The 19,833-nt window shown below is 35.8% G+C and overlaps 1 protein-coding gene across 1 annotated transcript in view; it reads right to left on the bottom strand.

The window, feature by feature from the left end:
• The window catches only part of LOC118745050 (photoreceptor-specific nuclear receptor), a 321,923-nt gene that overhangs the window by 92,610 nt on the left and 209,480 nt on the right, over positions 1-19,833 (bottom strand). The window contains exons 4-6 of the mRNA XM_036478586.1: positions 510-624; positions 317-372; positions 17-253 (exon numbers count right to left, since the gene is read on the bottom strand). Of these exons, the coding sequence (XP_036334479.1) occupies positions 17-253; positions 317-372; positions 510-624 (408 nt within the window). The remainder of the gene's footprint in view (positions 1-16; positions 254-316; positions 373-509; positions 625-19,833) is intronic.

Raw genomic sequence — 19,833 nt, 5'->3', positions numbered from 1 at the left:
ATGTGATTGTAATTACCTGCATCTGATATGGGGGAACTCGGATCTATAGAATTCGTACTACTTGAGTTCGTAGACACAGAGACTGTTCCATTCGAGAGATCCATTGACGTAGTATAGGAATTCTCTTTTGAAAATTGTAGATTATTATTAAAAACAGAAAAGCTGCCTGCGTGTGATACATTTGACGAAAGTTGTATGGCCTTCGAAATGTGATTGTGATGTAGTCGACGATTTGTGGGAATACCGGAAATCGCTGGAAAACCCATGCTAAATTAAAAACATTTTCAACAGATTTTATTACAAAAAATAAATTTACTAGGAGGTGGTAACAGCCCAGAACCATAGCAAGGTGGAGACAATAACACGGGTGGTCTAGAATAGAAAGAATACAATTAAATGCTGTTATCGGGCAATTGGAAGTGACATTCTCTACTATTTCCGTGTGCATACATACAAATTAACATAGGCATATACATACGCGCTAGTTTATGCAAACGTAAACTTCTTACCCAAACACTCCTACAGCAACGGCCGCTTCCCGCAAAGCTCGTCCGTGTTCCATCTCCCGCAGCGTCTCAGGACGAATAGTAGCTGTGTTTCGCGGCTGTCGCTCATTTTGCACCGCTGTAATTGGAAAATAAATGAAATACGAATGTGTTAACCGCACGCAGCACTTATAATGACGGGTTGATAAGATTCCAAGTGAACACACCCAGGGATCTGCATGCGCGGCTTGACAAAAAAATGTCATAGGTATTGAGGCTGCAAGGTATGTCATAGATATACATATGTACATACACATGCATATATGTCTATATGAATTGTATGTAAGCTTAAGTTTTGACAAAACCAGCGTCCGGACTTGGCTCCGATCGGAGTAGATTTACTCCGATTTCTTTTTCAAATTTAAAATCTACTACCTACTCCGCTTGACCTAAAATATGCTCCGATTTTTTCGTTTTTTGATTCACATTAAGAATTTATTAAAAATAATATTGCAACTTCTTAAATTTTTGCTCCATACCTTCTGTGGCCAAGGTTTTGTATAGCAAGGTGTAACATAAATTGTCTCTTTTGCGCCTTATCATTCCTTCTTTATTTCCCAAAGCAGGGGTTTGATTAAGGAACAGATAAATGTGTTGGAGAGGTGATTGTTTAGCAACTTGGCAGAGTATATGCTAACATTAGCTATTTTACCGCACAGCTGAAGAAAGAAAAATTTCAGAGGTTAATCTCATTAAAAATAAATACAGGAACAGGCTTAAAGTCGAAACAGTTGAAAGTTAAACCAAAGTTCAGAAATTTATACGCCGTCTAATAATTTACAATTACAATGTAAACACAATGTGATGAATTGAAAAACTACCTGTAATACATATACATACATATGTATATACTTATATGTATGTATGATGTTTGAAAACATCAATGTTTCCATCGATGTTAAAAAACGCGGTTATAAAAACGATACATCGGTATTTTTTTAAGCTCAAAAGAACTAGATTCCCATATTCGCTACAAATTGAAGTAATTAAATATGTAACCACGACGTACCTTAAAATCAAAGGCTACCTATCCCAGCGGTTTAGTAAAATTAATTTAAAAATTAAAAAATTCACATTTTAATATACGCTGTCGATCAAAAGCGGGTGAATGGTGTTTTTTGTTAAATATTTACAATATTTTTCAAACAAATATGCTTATTTGTTTATAAGAATATGATTCATGCTTTAATTAAAACCACATAAGTCAAACTTTCAAACTATATACAGAATTTATAAATTCAAAACATTTTCATCTTAGTTTTGAACTTTTTAATCTGAATCTTTAGAAAAAGGGGGGTATGCTGGTACATCGGTTATGTAATTCTAGTAAAACAAGTGAAAGCTTTAAGTGGCTAAAATATCGCTTTGATTTTTAATGATTTTTTTTTCTGTCGGCTTTTTATTATATTAATAAATCGTATCTATTTGAATATAAAAATATGAAATAGAGTTCAGAAAATAAGCTTTGCTAATCTAGTCCTCAAAGCTTATTTATATCCTGAGTAGGTAACGGTTGCACCAGCTTCCGGGAAAAAGCTCTCGCTTGGCACTGGTCGTTCGGCAGAGTACGAACGGAATGAATGAACGATGTCGCTAATTTTCACTTTTATAGTCGGTGTATTGACGACGTATCGTATGTTTTGAAAACATCGATGCATCGTTTGCTGTAACTGCCTAAGCGATTTTGGCCGAGTTCAACAAAGCACGCAAGTCGTTTCTCTTCTGTGCGAACAGACACCAATTGGAAATGCCAGGTGAAGCCAAGTCCTTCTCCACCTGGTCTTTCCATCGCAGTGGGGGCCTCACTCTTTCTCTGATACCACCAGCGGGTTCCGATTTGAATACTTTCAGAAATGGAGCGTCGGTGTCCATTCGAAGTACATGGCCAAGCCATTGGTGCGGCTGTACTTTAATTCACTGCACTATGTCCATGTCGCTGTTAAGCTGATACAGCTCATCGTTCCATCGTATGCGGTACTCGCCGTCGCCAATGCGTAAAGGCCCGTAAAATCTTTCTCTCAAATATTCCAAGAGCCACCTCATCGGATGTTGCCATTGTCCATGCTTCTGCGCATTTACCAGCACGTGCATGATGACTGACTTATAGAGTGTGGTTTTCGTACGTCGAGAGAGGACTCTACTCCTGAATTGCCTACTCAGTCTAAAGTAGCACTTGTTGGCAAGAGTGATTCTGCGTTGGATTTCCATGCTGACATTATTATCGGTGTTAATGCTGGTTTCCAAGTAAACGAAATTCTCCACTTTCTCGAAATTATAACTGTCAACAGTGACGTGGGTAACAAGGCGCTGACTGTTTGTTTGATGACAGGATATAATTCGCCTTGTCCTTGTTTACCACCAGACCAACTCGCTTTGCTTCCTTTTCCAACTTGGAAAAGACACAACAGACTTCGCGGTTTTTGTTTCCGATGATGTCGATGTCATCGGCGTATGCCAAAAATTACAGTAATTGTAGTAAATTGTTCTTGAGTGGTTCTGACTTGCACCTCTTATTATCTTCTCCAACATCAGATTAAAGAAATCGCATGAAAGTTAGTCACCCTTTCCGAAACCCCGCTTGGTGGCGAACGGCTCGGAGAGGTCTTTCCCAATTCTGAGGGAGCTGGTGTATTGCTCAACGTCATTTACACAGCCGTATCAGTTTCTCGGGGTTGCCAAATTCAGACATCGCGGTGTATAGGCAACTCTTTTTAGTACTATCGAAAGCGGCTGTTTTCCAAGATTTGGCGTTTTGTGAACACCTGGTCTATGGTGGATTTTCCAGGTCTAAAGCCACACTGATAAGTCCCAATCAGTTCATGTGGGATTCAGTATTTCACACAGTGTTACCGCTGAAAAATTTTCGAAAGTCTCAAAAAAGTGTCACAGCCGAAAAAAAGTAATTCAAATTTTTTGTACCATGTATACATACATCGATTTTCATTATTTTTCCTTTCGAAGCTTATATTTATAGTCAAAATAAAATCCACTCTAAGCTAAGTTATAGCTTTAAGACATAATTCTCAATGATAAATCCGTCAAAACGCTGCATCTAACTTTATAGTCGGCTTTATTTCATCTATTTTTTGATAAAAAAGAAGCAATATGCATTTATTATGAAAATAAAATTGCTATTAAAAACTGTCTTTACATCAATATAATACTTCAGTCACACAAACGGATCATTAGTAGACAACAATTACACTATGCGACAGTCAAAATCGGGATGGGATGAAACCAACGGGAAATGTTATATCGGTCAAAAACGAGTTATACGTGGCCCGGCGTTTCGCTGGGTCACGTCTAGGAATCGAGATATATCGATTTGAAGTTAGTAACTATCATATATGGGAAATTGTCACCTTTGGTGGTCTTTTTTTTGACATAACTCGAGAACCACTAGTCCGATTTTGCTCAACCAAATTTAAAAAAATTAAAAATTACAATTCCTTTAATCTGTTAATATAACGTTTTTCTATATACTCAACAGTTTTGCCGGTAAAATATATTTTAAGCAAAAAATATTTTTTTTCTTCATACATTTATTTTTACCGGCAAAACTGTTGATTATATAGAAAAACGTTATATGAACAGATTAAAGGAATTGTAATTTTTAATTTTTTTAAATTTGTTTGAGCAAAATCGGACTAGTGGTTCTCGAGTTATGTCAAAAAAAAGACCACCAAAGGTGACAATTTCCCCTATATGATAGTTACTAACTTCAAATCGATATATCTCGATTCCTAGACGTGACCCAGCGAAACGCCGGGACACGTATAACTTCTCTTTTACCGATATAACTTTCCCCGGTAGTTTGAACCCTTCCCGATCACTGACCCCTACCATTTGTCTCACAGTGTTATTATAACAAAGTTTAACCTTTTAAGTTTGTATATAAATTATCGCAGATTATTTGTTTGCGCCAGAAGCCACGAAAATAAATTTAACAGTAATAGCTTGGGGAAATGCTAAGCTACAAAAATGGTGCATTAATTCAATGCTACTTCTAGAGATTTTTTCGCAAAAAATTTTGACAAAATTAAAAGGTTGAAATCAGTCAAAATATTGTCAGAGGTGTAAATTTTAAGAGCCTTTGAAAAGTAAATACTGAAAACATTTTTAAACACACAAAAAAATATAAACTTTATGAAAAAATTATCAAAATCAAAGAAAAGGGGAAAAAGTCGCGGGATTCTTAAGAAAAGTTTCAGAATAAGGCTACTTTTAAAAAGTCGGTGTCAAGGCGCATCGATCTCCAAAAATTGTCCATTTGCACTTTAGTCGCACAACGGTAACACTGACTTCACACAATACGCTCGATAAGACCTTGTAACCTATGCTTAGAAGGCTGATCCCGCGGTAGTTGGCGCGAATGACGGGGTCGCCTTTCTTGTGGATTGAGCAGAGCACAATTAAATTCCCGTCGTCGGGCATGCGTTCATCTGACCATATTCTGCATAATAGTTGATGCGTGCACCTTATCAACTCCTCGCCGCCGTACTTGAATAGCTCAGCTGGAAAGCTGTCAGCTCCAACAGCTTTGTTAAGGCATTTGACCGTTTTGTAATAGTAATATTATCATATCTTAGGTATAAGCCATGAATTTTGTATGAATTTTGTGTATGAATTTTGAAAATGAAACTTTGGCTTGTAATATCCATGGAATGTGTTAATTGTTATAAACAGGACGATATATCAAATTAAGGGTTATTAAAATTGGTACCTCACGTTCATTTATCATTTTTCAATAAGTCTACAAGTTTTTAAGATACTAAGATAAAACTTACAAAAGCTATAAATTTTCCTTATGAGTTTTCCATTCTTCCCTACTTCAGCAACCAAGTGAAAAATACAAAAAAGTGAGACGAGATTTATTTAAAAAGTTTAATGTTTTCGGATGTTTATATAATATTAAAAGGACCATTGACTTGGTCACGCCGATTTGGTCAGTTTTAAAGATTGTAGTTAATGAAGTCAAACATGTATTGTCAAAGATTAGGAATCGTTTCATAAGTTAATAGTAAATTCAAACATATAAGTATTTACATACATTAACATAATACAATTAGGGTGAGAAAGGCCCAATTTAAGTCCATTTATGCAGTCTTGAAAATTGGTGCGGACTGGTTTCATTAGTCACCGAAGAAGCACATTTTTCGCGGTTACTAAATTTGCGGTCATATGAAAGTAGGGGACGTGCAATAAGTAATTAGATATACATAAATATTTTAGTTAATTTCGTTATGTGAAAAAGTGACAGTTGGTAAATGCAATAGTCTTTAATCTATCCTGGGGAATCCTTTTGAGGACTCCCAATTGGAGGATATTGCTTTGCATTCAGCTTGAACGAAAAAAGTCACACCCTGGCACACTTTTCTGTATTCAGGTTCTATCATTTAAAAGTTATTTATACAAGTGAAGAGAAATTTTTTCAGAAAAATTCGAGACCCACTTAATTTTTTCGATATAACTTTAGTAAATGTTACTCGATCGGTACGTAATAACTACCGAATTGAAGGCGAGACTTACTGTTTCTGATTTATGATAATAATATTATGAAAATCGTTCAGATTATAAACAAATTATTTTAAAATAAAAAAATGTTGAACAAAATTTTTTGTAATTTTCCTATATTTGCAATTTTTATATTGTATGCATAAACATAAGTAAACTAATAAGTGTGTCTAGAAGTTGTGCCTGTTCAGTGTCTCCATACTCATTTTATAAACAAAATTTTTCCACGATGATGGAAAATAATGGCTTGTCTATTAAAGCTACCGATACTGTTCCTAAATTTGCAAAAAGTCGCAAACTGTAGCTAATATTAAAAAATTATTAAAATATTTGGTACCAGCGACTTAAATGCACGCCAGCAATATTAATGCTGTTTTTTACATCTTTTGACTATAGGCCGGTGCAATTATCAACAAAACAATTACAATTTGGTTGAAAAACAGATAAGTTTGAGATTAACGCTAAACAAAGCAGCTGCGAGTATGATATTTGGCTTTATCTTTGCGTTAAAGGATTCATTATCTAATAATATGCACCAAACACTTTTGCTGAACCCAGAATTTTTAACAAGAATTGGTCTTATTCGACTAGTGTGCTGTGGGTCAATTGGCGGTCGATGCGCGGGCTCTTACAATTAAAATAAAAGACTAATATTTTGCAGGCTTGTTGTTGACTTCATGATACAATATATTTTCACTATTACCAAGGGATTTGAGAAAAATTAGATTTTCGACCCGCCCTAATGGGTAACTAAGTCGCCTTGTTCTTATTGGAGTACGCCCTGGTCTTGAAACCTTCCGTAAGTCGCCCAACTATCTGGTAAAATTTTCGGGCATTCTTCCTGTCGGCCAGCATTTCAAGCTCTTCGCACTCACGTATTTCGGCCTCTCTTCTTATTGCGGCAAATACGTCTCGCTTCTCTCTTCAGCTCCCTATATCGGTCCCACATGACTCGCGTTGCGCCCGATCGCAGCGTGGCCCTGTAGGCGGCATCTTTTTTCTCTGCAGCTTCTTGACACTCCTCGTCGAACCAGTAGTTAATCGTTAGTATAGAAAAAAATTTTATTAATTGAAAAAGTAACTAAAGACGTAACAATTTTTCTTTTTACTATTTAATAAAAAAAATGTTAATCTGCTCCGAAAATTAAATTTTTGCTCCGCTTTTCGAGTTATTTACTCCCGAATCGAGTTTTAGTAGTCCGAACGCTGGACAGAACGTTTGACAGTGTCTAAAGAGGCATGCTGATTTTATACGAGTTTGCATGCGAAGGTGCGTAATTGTTTTGAGGTCACGTGCCAGCGCCACTGGCCATTTGAAGCTGCTAATGTGTTTGCATAAATTCTACAAACGCATTTACATATGTACATGTGTATATGCATAAAAACAAGCGGACATAAATATTTTATGCAAAGGGGTTTTTAGATGATTGCTCATCAAAGATACTTTAACAATTGAAAAAAGAAACATCCATGTGTCTTTACACGTACATACATACATATGCACGTACATATGTATGTGTACATACATATCTACATATGTATTTAGCACATTATTTAAATATGGCAGACTTCCGAAACAAAACCCTAATAAATTCAACCTTAAAACGTCATGGAATAATAAAAAATAAATTTACAAGCTTTTCTCAAAATTTTAAACCAGAATTAAAGAAAAACGGGAAGCACTTTTATTGCTCATTAAATTTTAGTATAAATGGGTACAGGTTAGAGGTGGCTCAAATCTCGCATTGATTTTTTTTATGGATTTTCGAGTTCGCCCCTAGACGAGTTCACCGTACCGAAGTCGAATAGAACTCGATTCGAGGAGAAAAATCAAAGACGGAATTGAAGTGATTCAAACTCCTTTCGTAGCCTAGTGCACAGGGGTGCTTTCTACAACGCAATAATATTGAAGTAAGCCGTTTATAAGTCGATATTTTTTAAACGTTTTTACAACGGAGTTCTAAACTAGTTTTTGAAATAACAATTTCGAATTATGTATATGGGTAAGTTCCTAACTAAGTGTACATGGCAGGCATTTTTTTTTTTAATTTTTTTTTTAAGATTGATAAATTTATCCCCTCAAATCGATTACTGAAAATTTGTGCAGAATACGAAACTGCCTTCACGCTCTTCAAAAATTATTATTTTTTCTTATTTTTGCACTTTTGTAAAGTATTTTCCAGAATATCACATTTTTAAGAGTAAGAAAAAGGATTAAATAAGTTTAGAAATTGTTTGAAAAAAGTATACTAACCAATAAGCATTGTACTGATTTATAACATTAAATGCATGCTATTTAAACATTTTCATTTCACTTTGAAACTCAATTATCAGATAAGCTAATGTTGAAGTTCTTTCCACCTTCTTCATGACCTTAACGTGAGGGTTTATTTGGGAGGTACGCTTTTGGTTTAAGCCTCGGAGGCCCGACAACTTTTTCCACGGTCAACGCGCGACAGGGTCCCCAGGAACCCTCCATATGGCGTGCCATGCGTGTAATTATAATTTTTTACTCAGATAGTATTATTACTATCATATATTCAGTATAATGTTGCAGAATAGGGGTGGATATTTATATGTGGGTAGATGCATAATATAAAAGATGCAGGTTTTAGAAAAAAAGAAATAATGGCCCGTAGTTATAGTCGAAAGTTAAAACCACTTCTAGTTAAAATTAATCTTTAAGTTTAGAGCAGGCTTTAAGTTTTAATCAGTTATAGACATGTTAGAGGCAGGTTTTTACTAGATTGACACAAAACAGGGCCATTAATATAAAATTAAAAAAGTAACCAATCGGCATTAGGAAAACTTTGTTATTTTAGCAAGTTCACCCTGTGTCAACTGACTATTATTAATAATTTTGAAAATGGCGCAGCAAACTGTAAGTAAATAACAAATTTTTGTAAAATATAATTTATTAACGTAAATGATTTAATTTTTAAAGGAAGTGAAAAGAATTCGTGAAGTTAATTGGACTGCTGCTGAAAAGACCTGCTTGCGGGAATGTATAAATACTCACATCAACGTCATTGAGGACAAGACCAATGATAATAAAGAAAAAAGAAGCCTGTAAGCAAGTCAGGATAGCGATGATCGCCGCAGGATTTGACAGAGATGTGCCCTTTGATTGGGAAGGATATTCTTCAAATTAGGACCACTTTTGGATTTCCTCCGCAAATTTTGACAGGAATACGTCTACTTAGAGTACGCTTTTAAGATTTTTTGTTTAAGTTAAAAGGTCTTTTAAGTTGACTATGACAGTGTTAGAACTGTGTTTATCTTAATATACAGTCTTAAATGTTAAAACCTGCCTCTAACTTGTCTATAACTACGGGCCAATATGTATTATGAAAAGCGTGAGCTAGACAAAGACAAGAAGGCAAAAATATGCCTTTTACTGGGTTGAATGTAACATCATACACATTTTGCACCGGGGAAGGGCAACATTTTTTGGAAGACACGAAATCACCATTAGTAACCTTATCTAAGAGCTAAGGAAATAGAGTAAAATAATTTAAGTTTTGTATTTAGTTTATTGTTACTAATTCAGCGACATTGCATCTGTAGGGCTGCATGTATCACATTTCTTTAGAGAAGCAGAATATTTAGCGCACACAGGATTTCGACAAACAAAATATATGTAAGCAGTTTTGCGTTGTTTGCTTGACTTTCCCCGGCACAAACGACAAAAAGGACGACTACATCGTGGGGTCAATGGAGGTGCAGCATCTGTTTTCAAGGGAGTTATCTATAAATAAGGAAAGGATAAGAAATATTAGGTTCTTTCCCGTACGCAACGTGGGAACCCGCGGGTGCCCAAAATAGCCCAGAAATCATTCCCGTACTCAACAAAATGGGTAATAGAAAGCGAAAATTGGAACGTATTGGATCGTAAGTGTCTTCTTCTTCCTGTCCGAAATAGCCCGGGGAAAAATGGATAAAGCGTCAAAGTGCATAGCAGCTGTTTAAGGAATAGTGAATGTATTTTCAATCTTTATATTCTTAAAATCAAATTTGTGAAAAAAAATTCAATTTGCAAGAGTTTGCGTTTAACTGACAAAAACAAAGACAACGCGAATCACCTGTTTCTCAAATTCTGGGCACGAAATATGGTTTTTTGCGTTCCCGTACTTCTAGATTATGTTCCATTTTTGAGAGCAAACTTTTCGCTTATTCTCTGATTACCGGATCCGGTCCGGATTGTTAGGGAAAGAACCTATTTCCTAATATATTAGTCTGTGTTGTTTTTTGAAAACTTACTATTGCTCGAAATGCTTGCATAGCCGCACGTATCTTCGGGTTGCAGGTAACATGTGCACTTTTGCAATGCGTACTCAATTGTTTAAGAAATGAACGTCGTCTATCGGACTGAGAAGTAGTGATCAATTCTCTAGGCATAGTGAACGGTTAGGAGCTGTTTTGTAGAACGTTAACAGGAATAGGTACCCAACATTTGGTCCATCGTATCGACACCGCATCTATTGGCATTGATTCAAGGATAGCTGCTGGCTTTTTCTTCTGGTTGTAATCATCAACTCGGATAGTACTGTTGATTGCGGAGATACGATTCTTAAACAGGGATCATATAACCCGCGCATGAAGGTCCGTAAATCTTTCACAAAATCTTTCTCTCGAAAACTCCAAAAGCCGCTTCATCAGATGTCTTCATTGTCCATGCCTCCGCGCCATATACCAAGACAGGCATGATGAGTGACGGACTTATGGAGTCTGATCTTTGTAGGATTAGAGAGGACTTTACTTCTCAATTGCCTACTCAGTCCAAAGTAGCATTTGTTGGCAAGAGTGATTCTCCGTTCGATTTCAAGGCTGACATTATTAATGGTGTCAATGCTAGTTCCCAAATGTTTTTCGCTACTATAACAAGTAAGTTAGATGCGGAGCTGCTGCAATCTGATATTAATAATGTTTCTTACTAGTGTATTAAAAAGCATCTTAATTTAAACATATCATTTTCATATCTCTTTCTCTACCAGGTCTATTCTGCACGTTACCGAAGATTTTGTGACCGGAAAATTGTATTACCAAAAAATGTTACCACTTCTTGTCACCGCGATTCTAGGTACGTTGGTAATGCAGGGAAAATATTCAGCAATTCAGCTACGAAGATTTGTGGAAATTCCTATATTGCATATTTCACGGGGCAATATTTTGTTACCAGCTTATAAGATGGTAACCAAATTTACCGGTTACAAGAGAGCACAGAATGCGAAAAAGGTTTAAAAATTGACAGAAACTTTAATTTCCGGTTACAAAATTTATGTTACCAGCGCAGAACAGACCTGTAAGTGTTATTTATACCTCTTATGACATAATTAACTATCGTTTAAAAACTCTAGAGGAAATCTCTGACCTGAAACTACTATATAATTCTCTCGTACGATCGAAACTAAAATAAGCTGATTGTCATATCAAAAGACTTGAGAGAGTTCAGAAAAATGTTGTACGCCTTGTTCCCCATTCTTTAAATTTTTCGGATACGATTCCTCCTTATATTTCTAGACGTCTACTCATAAACCTTAAATCATTAAATAGTAGGCGAATTATTCTTTCGCTCACATTTATATCTGATATAATAAGCGGTTTGATTGATTCTCCTTATCTACTTGAGCGTATTCATTTCAATATTCCCATTAGGAGCCTTCGAAATCATGATATCTTTTTTCTGGAACGAGTAAGAACAACTGATGCTTCTAAATCTCCTATTCTAAGGGCTATGAAAGAATTTAACTTGCTCTCAAACTCTTGTGCGATTAACTGTTCTTTAATGAAATCTAACTTTAAGTTATAATTAAATGAAATCTATATTTAGTTATTTAGAAGTGAAATCTTGCGTTTCTGGATTATACAAATAAATAAATAAATAAACGAAGTCGTCTACTTTTTCGAACTTGTAACTTACAACAGTGACGTGTGTTCCAAGACGCGTATGCTCTGACTGTTTGTGCGATCACAGGAGATACTTTGTTTTGTCCTCGCTCACCACCAGACCCATTCGCTTTGCTTCTCTATATAATCCCGAGAAGGCAGAACAGACGTAGCCCTTGTTTTTACCGATAATATCGATGTCGTCGGCATACGCCAGCAATTTTTTTAATTGTAGAACATTCGTGAGTACAGACGTGCATAGTGTTTTTGCTCCGTTTCATCAGTAAATTTACGTGGTATTTCTATAAAATAAAATACAAAGTTGGTATCTTCCTATTGCTATTGAGCCGGCGGTTCACCTGAGTGAATTATAAAATTATTTAAACTAAGCTCTAGCGTTACGCTTGACTCTGTTCATGCCTGTGTTTATTGTTTTTGGATTTACTAAGGTATGTCACCAGCTCCCCACGGTGGCCTTGAATCGGATTCAACTGAATCGGTCTGGAACGATGGAATTTCCGATTAGACTATTTTAGGGGGGTGTTCCAGTGTTAGAATATGTTAAGTTCAAAGTCATGGCAAGTGCCGATTTCAAAAACGGTAACTTTTTTGATTTTCAGGTAGGTTTTCGATAACGTTCTTGATGAATATATTTACATATATACAAGTCGATTGTATGCATATTTATACATATATGTGCAGGCTCGACAAAAGGTGGGGCTGTTTCCCAACGGGCCCGGATTTTTCCATAAATTTAGTTGGACGATAAAAATTTTAAAATTTAGTTAAATTTGATTATTTAATATTCACATAACTTTTATAATATCTAATAATTGCGAAAGCGCATGCCTAGATACACATGCAAGTGTGGTAAGGTCATTTCCGTGCAAGTCAAAACAACCGCCAATCTGGCCTAATGTGAAACATAGAAAGGTGAAGTCAACACGTGTTGTCTGAGTGTTGTCATCGTAATGATTCATGGTTCATCAAATATTTTGAGCTCGAAATCGTAGTGCGACCTTCATAAAGATTCGAGGTTATTTACAACAGGGGGAAATCAGAGATCAATGGAAGACGAGTTTCTGGCATACAGTTCTTTTGAGCTTAAAGGAACACATTTGACTAAAACAATAAAAACTATTTTACGCATTCACTTGATCCGTACAACAGTGTAGCAAAACAAATTATGCCTTTAGACGAAGCTTTTCTATAAAAAAAAAACTTTCTACACGAAAATACCTGGTATGTTTCAAAAGCACTGAATAAGGATGTGATGATAACGTCGGAAATTCGTTTAAATATTTTTAAAAAATATTTACGGTTAGAGGGGGCCGTCCCGTATTTAGTACCGGCCCTGGACGATAATACAAGTTTATATTATGAAGTGAAAACAACTAACTAATAAAAGAACACCTATCAAATAATAAGTATTTATAGTTAATTTTTTGGAAGCCTGGTAAAAGTAGGCTGTTATAAGTGGACCAAAAGTTGGCTATTGTAGTAGACGACTACGAAATTCCCCACAGGCTATACATATATACATATCGAGCCCTAACCGCCAAAATAACGTAAGCGACATTTTGTTCAAAACTTATTTATTTTTTTATGCCGAAATGCATCTGGATGCTCTAGGAATATTTCTGCATCAAAAAGAAAATTTTGAGAAAATGTCGCTTACGTTATTTTAGCGGTTCGAGCTCGATATTTAAAAAATTACTCATACATAGTCTTATTTATACTATACTTAAATGCGAAATATCGGCCGAAAATCGAAAAAGTTATCTTTTTTAAATCGGCACTTGCCACGATTTTGAATTTCACGTATTCTAACTCGGGAACACCCCTCCAAAAAAATCTAATTGGAAATTACATCGTTCCAGACCGATTCAGTTGAATCTGGTTCAAGGACACCGTGTCCCCCTTCTGCACCTTAAAGACGCTTACGTAAAGTTTCCCCCTCGCCTAAAACATTGAAACTTGATGAGAGTGTCGCTGCTGTGCCGTCAATATTAATTGCAATTCGTGAACTTGAAGAGAAAATACAGTGTCAGACAGAGAAATTACAGTCTGTTTTCGATAGCCTCTCTGGCAAAATAACCGAAGTTGAGGCTGCACTAGTTAAGCTTACCTCCAAAGTGCATGACTCTGCTTAGCGGATTACTGCCTTGGAGACAAAATACCAGAGGTGTGAAACCGAAGTTGAGAAACTGCGCCTTATTGTTGAGAAATTGGAAGCTCAGAAAATTGCTCCCGAAGTTGCTGCTGACGCGGTTGTTTTTGGCATACCGTTTATCGAAGAAGAAAATTTAAAGAACACGTTTAATCTCATGTGATTGTCCATTGATTTTCATGTTACGCAAATAAGAGACATCTTCCGTATCAATCGCGTGAATAGTAACACTAGCAGCGTAGTGATCAGTGTTGCCGTTTTGGTTACTTTTAACCAATTTTGGTTAACTTTTTCTTGCCTGTGAAGTTGGTAAGATCTTTCCCGTTTTGGTAATTTTTTAAAATGTACTGTAGTTTTTAATTGACATAGGCCAGCTACACCTGTCGAGGTTGAGGAGAGTAGCAGCAGCAGTGGCAGCCCCAGCAGCGAAACCAAGTAAGAATATTTGGAATGAATGTATTAATATGACTCACATATGTATGTATTCGTTTTATAATATACAGAATAAATAATACACATGGTCGGCTAAAGACTACTTCAAATGAATACAGACTTAGATAGTACATATACAAATACTTCGTATATGCGGAATCCAATACCACGTCATGTATGTACGATAAAAAAGGGATTTGGTTATTCTTTTTCCATTACTGCTTACTTTATTTATTTAAGTTAAGATTAATAATAATAATCTTATAACAAGTAGGTTCAGTGAAAATACCATTCCACAGTTTTGAAAAAATCGGGTTTTCGCGCTTTTGTAAAATTTATTTACTATAGTATACGCGGTACAACGTTTGGCGTATACGAGGTATTTCGCGCTGAGCGACGATATAGTTCAATAAGTCCTATTTTTAATAGTTTAATCTTAATCTTAAACTATATACAATGTGGTTGTTCTGATTAGGTATTACATTGATTCTTGAAGAGAAGTTGGAAACTGTGTACCTATGTACTTATGTATTTAAAAACGTCATTTAGAGTCTGGTAATGTTTACGAAGATACTAACATTCATACATATGCATCTAATACGGGAAGACTGATTTTTTAAAATATGTATTTACATATTACAGCATTAAAAGGATATACTTTTCAATAATGCAAATAAAAATCGATTTTCTTTGGTTTGTGAAGGTACTATATAAAAGAATTTGTGATGACCTGAATTGTCAATCTAATAAAAAATTGGTTATTTTTCCTTACATTTGGTAACTTTTTCGTCTAATCTTGGTTCGAAAGTTCTTTGAACGGCGACAACACTGGTAGTGATCATCAAATTCTATACACCAATTGATCGCAACCGTACTCTCCGCGCTTTCAGCGACTACAGAAGGAGAACTAAATCTGCAGTCTCTATATATGTTGTTGGTCTCGATGGTACACTTTCTATATTTGAGAGTCTGGCTGCTGCTACAAAAAAGATATTGCAAGAGGCTATACGGTTAAGATGAGCTGCAAAATTGGTTTCCGTATTTACTCTGCGTGGTGCTGTGTATATTAGAGTTAACAAAGGTGCTTCTGCTATAAAAATTGATAAGCAAAATGGTTCGCAAAGATTCTGTTGACGCGTTATATACATTCTCTTTTAACTTCCTTTGTAAAGATGTGTCATCTCTTAATTATATAGTTTGTATTGGAATGCGTTTATTTTTCCTTTTGTTTTGTAGTTGTATCCTTTATTGTAGCTTATAAAGGCAAACTCGAAAGCATTGGTGACAACAGCCGAGCTACATATGTGTGCTTCCTGAAAAGTGTCAACCAAGACCAAACAAATAGAATTTTGCCTGGACAAAATTTAGACAAGCCAATCGATAACTACATATTTTGCCTTTCATTCACCAAAATATTGGACTAATTGGTCAATTCCATTTCAAGATATTTGCGGCCTTCCAACTACACTTTTAATTTTTATTTTTTTCGGAGAAGCCATAGCTTCCATAGATCCTTCATAATTGTAGCACACGATTAAAAAGAATTTGAAATCTATACAAAAATTTAGTACAGCTTATGTTCTGTAAGCCTTACAATAAAAACAACGTAAAACAAGTAAGAAAGTTTAAGTTCGGGCGGAGCCGAACATTAAATACCCGGCGCAAGTATTAAATACATGATTTTCACCTTTCTGAAAGCTACCGCTACATGGTAAGCCGGGGCGTATTAATTTTGAGCAAATTAGCGTCCTTAAATTTCGATATATTGAAGCTTCAAGCATTTCTGAAATTTACCGTTATATGAAAAGCGTCCTCAATTTTAGTCCGATTTCAATAATTTTTAAGGTTTTGAAGGTTATGTGGCAAGCACAATAACCGTACCAAGTTTGGTATAAATTGGTAGAACGGTTACCGAGATACATATATGTAATTATAAGTGGGCGGTGCCACGCCCATTTTCCAAAATTTTATCATAAACGTATTTCTTGGTAAAGAATTATTGCAAGCATCAATTTTGAATAAATTAGCTTTAATATTTACTGATTTATCGAAGATTTCGTATTTCTCCAAATTACCATTAAATGGGATGTGGGCGTGGTTATTGTCCGATTTTAAACATTTTCGGCCATTTGGCATGTTGAATCAAGGCCAATAACTGTGCTAAGTTTGGAAGAAATTGGTAAAGGGGTTACCAAGATATACACATGTAACCATAAGTAGGCGTGGCTACGCCCATTTTCTAAAAACTTATAATATTCTCATTTGTCGTCTAAAGGTTATTGTAAATTTAAATTTTGAGTGAATAATGTTCAGTAGTTACTAAAATATCGCAGTTTTCGTATTTCTGTAAATTACCGTTATATGGGAGGTAGGCGTGGTTCCTGTCCGATTTTTCCCATTTTCAATACCATCCGTCCTACGCCCGAAAGAAGTGCACGTACAAAGTTTCGTCAAGATATCTCAATTTTTAATCGAGTTATCGTGTGCACAGACGGACGGACGGACAGACAGTCACCGCTTAATCGATTTCTCTTTTCATTCTGATCATTTATGTATGTATACATTTGTCTATATCTATCTCGATTCGTTTTGCCTGTTACAAACAACCGTTATGTGAACAAAGTTATATATACATGTAAAATAAAGAGTCGTAACGTTTACTTCATTTGTCAAAATTTTAATACAAAAGCAACTGTGTACGAAAATTATGAAAAATTTGCAAAGTTTCAGCAATATTGCAATTTTTTTAACAAAGATTTCTAAAAAAAATCAGGTATGTATGTATTTTTATAGTCCATTCAGTTTTAGTATAATAATGTGCAAATTTCACATGTCTAAAAAATTTTTGAGAATTGTTTATACATTTGAAATTTGTACATTATTGTACTAAAACTGAATGGCCTATAAAACTGCATACCTGATTTTTTTAGATATAATGTATTATATAAATACTTTTCTAAAACTTGATTAATAATAATAATAATAGATTGGCGCTTACACATACGTTACTGTTTGGCCGAGCTTCTCCTCCGATTTGTGGCGTGTGCCTTGATGTTGTCACCCAAAGCGGAGGGACCTACAGTTTTACGCCGACTCTGAACGGCGATTGTATTTTTTGTGAGAAGCTGTTTATCATGGCAGAAATACACTCGGAGGTTTGCCATTGCCTGCCGAGGGACGACCGCTGTTAAGAAAAAACCTTTTTATACGCGAGCGCACTTGTGCACAAGGGTATTATAACTTTGTTCACATAACGGTTGTTTGTAACAGGCAAAACGAATCGAGATAGATATAGACAAATGTATACATAAATGATCAGAATGAAAAGAGAAATCGATTAAGCGGTGACTGTCTGTCCGTCCGTCCGTCCGTCCGTCTGTGCACACGATAACTCGAGTAAAAATTGAGATATCTTAATGAAACTTGGTACGTGAACTTTTTTTGGGTGTAGGACGGATGGTATTGAAAATGGGCGAAATCGGACAATAACCACGCCTACGTCCCATATAACGGTAATTTTCAGAAATACGAAAACTGCGATATTTTAGTAACTACTGAAGATTATTCACTCAAAATCGATATTTACAATGAGTTTTAGACGAAAAATAAGAATATTTTAAAATTTTGGCAAATGGGCGTAGCCACGCCCACTTATGGTTACATGTGTATATCATGGTAACCGCTGCACCAATTTCTTCTTTCCAACACACAGTTGTTGGCCTTGATACGTCATACTAAACGGCCGAAAATTTAAAAAATCGGACAATAACCACGCCTACCTCCCATATAACGGTAATTTTCAGAAATACGAAAACTGCGATATTTTAGTAACTACTGAAGATTATTCACTCAAAATTGATATTTACAATGAGTTTTAGACGAGAAATAAGAATATTTTAAAATTTTGGTAAATGGGCGTAGCCACGCCCAGTTATGGTTACATGTGTATATCTTGGTAACCGCTGCACAAATTTCTTCCAAACTTGGCACAGTTGTTGGTCCTGGTACAGCATACCAAATGGCCGAAACTTTTTAAAATCGGACAATAACCACGCCCACATTCCATATAACGGTAATTTCGAGAAATACAAAATCTTCGATAAATCAGTAAATATCAAAGCTAATTTATTCAAAATTGATGGTTGCAACAATTCTTTACCAAGAAATACGTTTATGATAAAATTTTGGAAAATGGGCGTGGTACCGCCCACTTGTGATTACATATATGTATCTCGCTAACCGTTCTAGCAATTTGTACCAAACTCGGTATGGTTATTGTGCTTGCCACATAAAAGCAAACCGTTGAAAATTGTTGAAATCGGTCTTAAATTACGGCCGCTTTTCAAATAACAATAAATTTCAGAAATGCTTGAAATTTCAATATGTCGAAATTTAAGGACGCTAATTTACTTAAAATGTATACACCCCGGCTTATCATGTAGCGGTAGCTTTCGGCAAGGTGGAAAACATATCTTTAATACTTGCGCCGGGTATTTAATGTTCGGCTCCGCCCGAACTTAGACTTTCTTACTTGTTTTTTATATATTTTTGCGATGTTGCTTTGACCAGGGTTTGAACCCTGGTGCTGCGGAGTGGAAGCGCGCACTGCTTACCCCTATACCATAGCGGTCGAAACTTGATTACCCATCTCAAATTAACTAAGTTCTGCGCTGCCCTACGAGTCTGCGTAATATTTAAGTTGTACCAGTTTTTTAAATGTGGTTGTTTTCCCTTTGGATTTGTTTTATTTCTTTAATATCTCTATTTCATTGTTTAATTTATACCTCCCTGTTGTACTAAAAAAGATGTTTGTAAATCTTATTGTACTAATGCTTCAAATTGAAATTTATTGAAATTGAAATTTACGCTCTTGTAAAGTATTGTACCTGAGCGGTTCAGTTCTGCGGCTCTTATTATCTTCATCAACATCAGATTAAAGAAATCACACGAAAGGGTGTCGCTTTGCCTGAAGCCTCGGTTGGTAACAAACGCCTAGGAGAGGTCCTTCACAATTCTGACAGAGCTGATGGTATCGCTCAACGTCAATTTACACTGCCATATTATTTTCGCGGGGGTACCGACTTCAGACATCGCGGCATAAAGACTACTTCTCCTCGTGCTGTCAAAAACGACCTTGGAATCGATAAATAGATGGTGATTGAGAATCCTCCCACTATATTAGTATTGGTAGTAGTAGTGTTGTATGGGCTCCGTTGCATCCCACGTTTTGCATGAACATCAACTCATTGGTTGCCGTCAAAACCCTCATGTCTCGGCATCAACCAA

This window comes from Rhagoletis pomonella, unplaced genomic scaffold (genome assembly GCF_013731165.1).
Source record: "Rhagoletis pomonella isolate Grant_MI unplaced genomic scaffold, Rhpom_1.0 Rhpom_scaffold_00008, whole genome shotgun sequence".
NCBI classification, from domain to species: Eukaryota; Metazoa; Arthropoda; class Insecta; order Diptera; family Tephritidae; genus Rhagoletis; species Rhagoletis pomonella.
The sequence above is the reverse complement of the archived record's forward strand: the minus strand, read 5'-3'. Positions and strand labels throughout refer to the sequence as shown.